Source organism: Drosophila novamexicana, unplaced genomic scaffold (genome assembly GCF_003285875.2).
Source record: "Drosophila novamexicana strain 15010-1031.04,08,12 unplaced genomic scaffold, DnovRS2.1 tig00000193-arrow-pilon, whole genome shotgun sequence".
Classification (NCBI taxonomy): Eukaryota; Metazoa; Arthropoda; class Insecta; order Diptera; family Drosophilidae; genus Drosophila; species Drosophila novamexicana.
The window spans coordinates 7,351,790-7,354,964 of NW_020824787.1; the positions used below are offsets into that span (position 1 = coordinate 7,351,790).

General features: G+C 37.9%; 1 protein-coding gene across 1 annotated transcript; it reads left to right on the forward strand.

Moving 5' to 3' along the window:
• Nucleotides 1–2,011: 2,011 nt before the first annotated feature.
• On the forward strand, nucleotides 2,012–2,514 carry LOC115759297. The gene is made up of 2 exons (XM_030700200.1): nucleotides 2,012–2,032; nucleotides 2,086–2,514. Exons 1-2 carry the CDS (start codon nucleotides 2,012–2,014, stop codon nucleotides 2,512–2,514), a joined length of 450 nt encoding a protein of 149 aa, XP_030556060.1.
• The last annotated feature ends 661 nt before the right edge of the window (nucleotides 2,515–3,175 follow it).

Here is a 3,175-nt window from a genome sequence, read left to right on the forward strand (position 1 = left end):
CTTTTTTGCATAGTATTTTCTATATATATATATATATATATAAAGATGAACAGCCGAGCAATGCATTGATTTATTCACCCCAAATCGTGTATTGGGCCAGATGTTTTGAGTCAAGCAATCAGAAACGAAAAACGGGCTCAGCTAAATACTTGATTATTGGATGTGTTTGGGTGTGTATTTGTGTGTGTGTGTGTCTTTGTGTGCATTTGAACTTCATGAATATTAAATGTGCAGAAAATTGTACAGAATTTAACAAAGGAAATGCAACTATTGTTCGAATACATGAGAAAGTTAAAGCAGAACGAATTGATGTGCAAATACCCTGTACTTAGCTCGGGGAATCGGGAGCGAACATGGCTAGAACAATACTCTGTAAGGAGGAAAGCTAGGAATGTGTTAAGGACATATATAAGGTGTATTGATCGGCAATATAGTAAATATGCTTACCTATAACTAGAGTATTTGCTTTCAATATACCTTATATATTCTTATTTGTGCACTTCTTTCACCTACCCCCCGTCACCCTTTACGCGCGGCCCCCCCAGTACACCACTTTTATGGTACACATAGTTAAGTTACAGAGTGTTTTTAGCTTGTAATTTGAAGCTTCTGGAAGCTTTTGTTTCTTTTGTCTTTTGACAATTAGCCACCCACATAATAAGCCTGATTTCAAGCCAAAAACCCAAATGTCACATTGGATATCATATGTCGTGATGTCAAATGGCATATTTAATGGGAATTTGCCGGAATTCAAAAGAGTTGAAGAGCATTAAATTACACAAATTATTTCTGCACTTTATTGATTTGTAAATTGTTGCTTTAAAATGTTTTCACCTTTGGCTGCATGCGTTGGAAATTCTTGATTACGCACAATTGATTGTGATACCCGTTAGAAGTGAGAAAGATAGGGTATATTCAAGCAGCACAAAGAATTTAATACCACATGTGTTCCCCCCAGCCATAAAACCGCTAAAAGAAGCTTTTAGCTGCTTTTATTTGGTATACATAAAGCTTTTTTTTATAGCATGAACAGTCCAGAGTGAGCCGAAAGTAGAATAGCCAAATTTATATGTGCTGTATACAGAGTATCTTCGAGTCGGTCATGCGCGATTAGCGTAGAGTTGCAGCTGTTGCAAGAGTTGCAGCAGTTGCAGCTTCATTCCATTTGCCACTCGCCGTTTTATTCCATACCATAAACCGATTTTATTTGGCGCTCAGATTACACAGAGCTGGGTATGATTAGTGTGTTGCACAGTTTTGTAGCCTTTGTGCGGCTTGGCAACACTCGGACTGGCCAATTGGCATTTCGAATTGCTTGGCCATAAAACTGGAAATTCATTTTGCATGTGCCACGCCCATCAACAGCTTTTGGCAGTCTTGGTGTTTATGTCGCCCACAAGAGACTGCATAATTTCCATTGTAAATATATGCAAATTGAATCTGTTAGTCTGTGTAAAAGTGTGTTTATATGAAGAACAACGCAGCCATAAAGACGTGCTATTGCGTCTTGACATGCCGTGGCTTAGTTGTCTGAGCGTCGAACTAACAAGTGTGAGGTCGCTGGTTCAAATTTGGCAGCAATTCTTCATTTACAGTCAACGATTTGCTTTTTTTTGCAGCTGTCGCAAACGAAGCAAACAATTTTGCATAATTCAATTGTTCCGAGCGACGCCGGGTAATTTCTGCTAGTTCACTATGCATAGCGTATATCATATCATTTATGTAGCTTAAACACATTTTATTGCCAAATTACATGCGATAAAAGCAAAAAGTTCTACACGTTCTGCATGCTCTTAGGGTTGGGCTTATTTTCAAGGTCATATCTTTTATGTTTGTGGATTTATCAAATCGCAATTTTTGTTATTTTTTTTTGGCTGTTCCGCAGATAAGCTTCATATATATATATATGTGTGATAAATACAAGTGTGTCAAGGTGTTAAGAAAAGTGTACAAAAACTAGCTGCGTGCTGTGCTTTTTATTCAATTGTGACTTGTTTGAACTATTGAAAAGATGTCCAGACTTTCTTGTGTGGTAAGTGATGCGAATGTGGGCGATATATAGCTGGATTTTAAACAATATAGTAGCTTACAGTTTTGGCTGCACTGAGCTGGCAGCTGCAACTGGTTAACAGCAGCTGTAATCTCTGTCAGGCCAGCAACGATGCGGCCTGCATTAATCAGACTGCATATCAATTGTGCTTTGGCCAGGATAGCCCCAATACGAATCAAATATTCAACTGCCCCGACGGCCTGGTCTGCACGGATAAGCCGCAAATCTGTTTCCAGCGCTCCGAAATGCCCGCCAGTTGTGGCGACACCGACAGCTGTGGCCTGTGCAATGAGAACAATGTATTTGCCTGCACCTCGCGCAACACATTCGCCTTCTGTTTTGGCGCCACGACGCCCACCGCTGTGAATGGCACCTGCCCCGCGGGACGCTTCTGCGACGCCTCCAGCGTGGATATATGTGTTGCCACAGCCACAGCCGACTCGATCATATGCCATTTGGATTGATTCAATTGATTATTGTGCTTCTCGACATTCAAAAGAGGAACTTGTCAAATGAGAGTCGATATTTGGATCGCGCAGTCGATTTTCTAATTCTATAAAATATTTCCTATTTTAACGAATTTGATTACCTGAAAGATTATAAAATTCTTAAATTAATCTATTAAGAACTTTGTTAAAACATTTTAAAAAATCTTGAGAGATAGAAGATTTCGTCGCTCGCTTAACATTACTTCTTACAATCAATTCTTGAAATATTACGCTTTGTTATGAAATCAAGTATTTATATAAAAAGACAATTTCAAGTGAATAATATTTTATGAATACTATTTCAATTCAGCAAAAATGATGCAGCTGCTGTAAAGAAAATTTGTGAAAAAAATATAATAAAAACCTGCATGGTTAGCGCAAAAAATGTTTCCTGAAGTCAACTGGTGTAACAATAATAATAATATTTGCTATGCAAATGGGAAAAATGTTACACATATAAATGTTTTTTTTTTTGTTTTTTGGCAAAAACTTGCAAACGCAAATTGCGCATACGCTGTGTGGTACGTAAGCTTAATAGTTAAAAAACTTTGCATATGGGAGACAGACAAATAGTATAAGAAATAAAATATGCTGACAAACAAACTAACTGCAAGCTGGTAAAAATATGCATTATGCA

Coding starts and splice junctions, on each gene's coding strand:
- LOC115759297 (XM_030700200.1), top strand. CDS start 2,012: ATGTCCAGACTTTCTTGTGTG. Junction 2,033..2,085: donor TGTCCAGACTTTCTTGTGTG/GTAAGTGATGCG, acceptor ACAATATAGTAG/CTTACAGTTTTGGCTGCACT.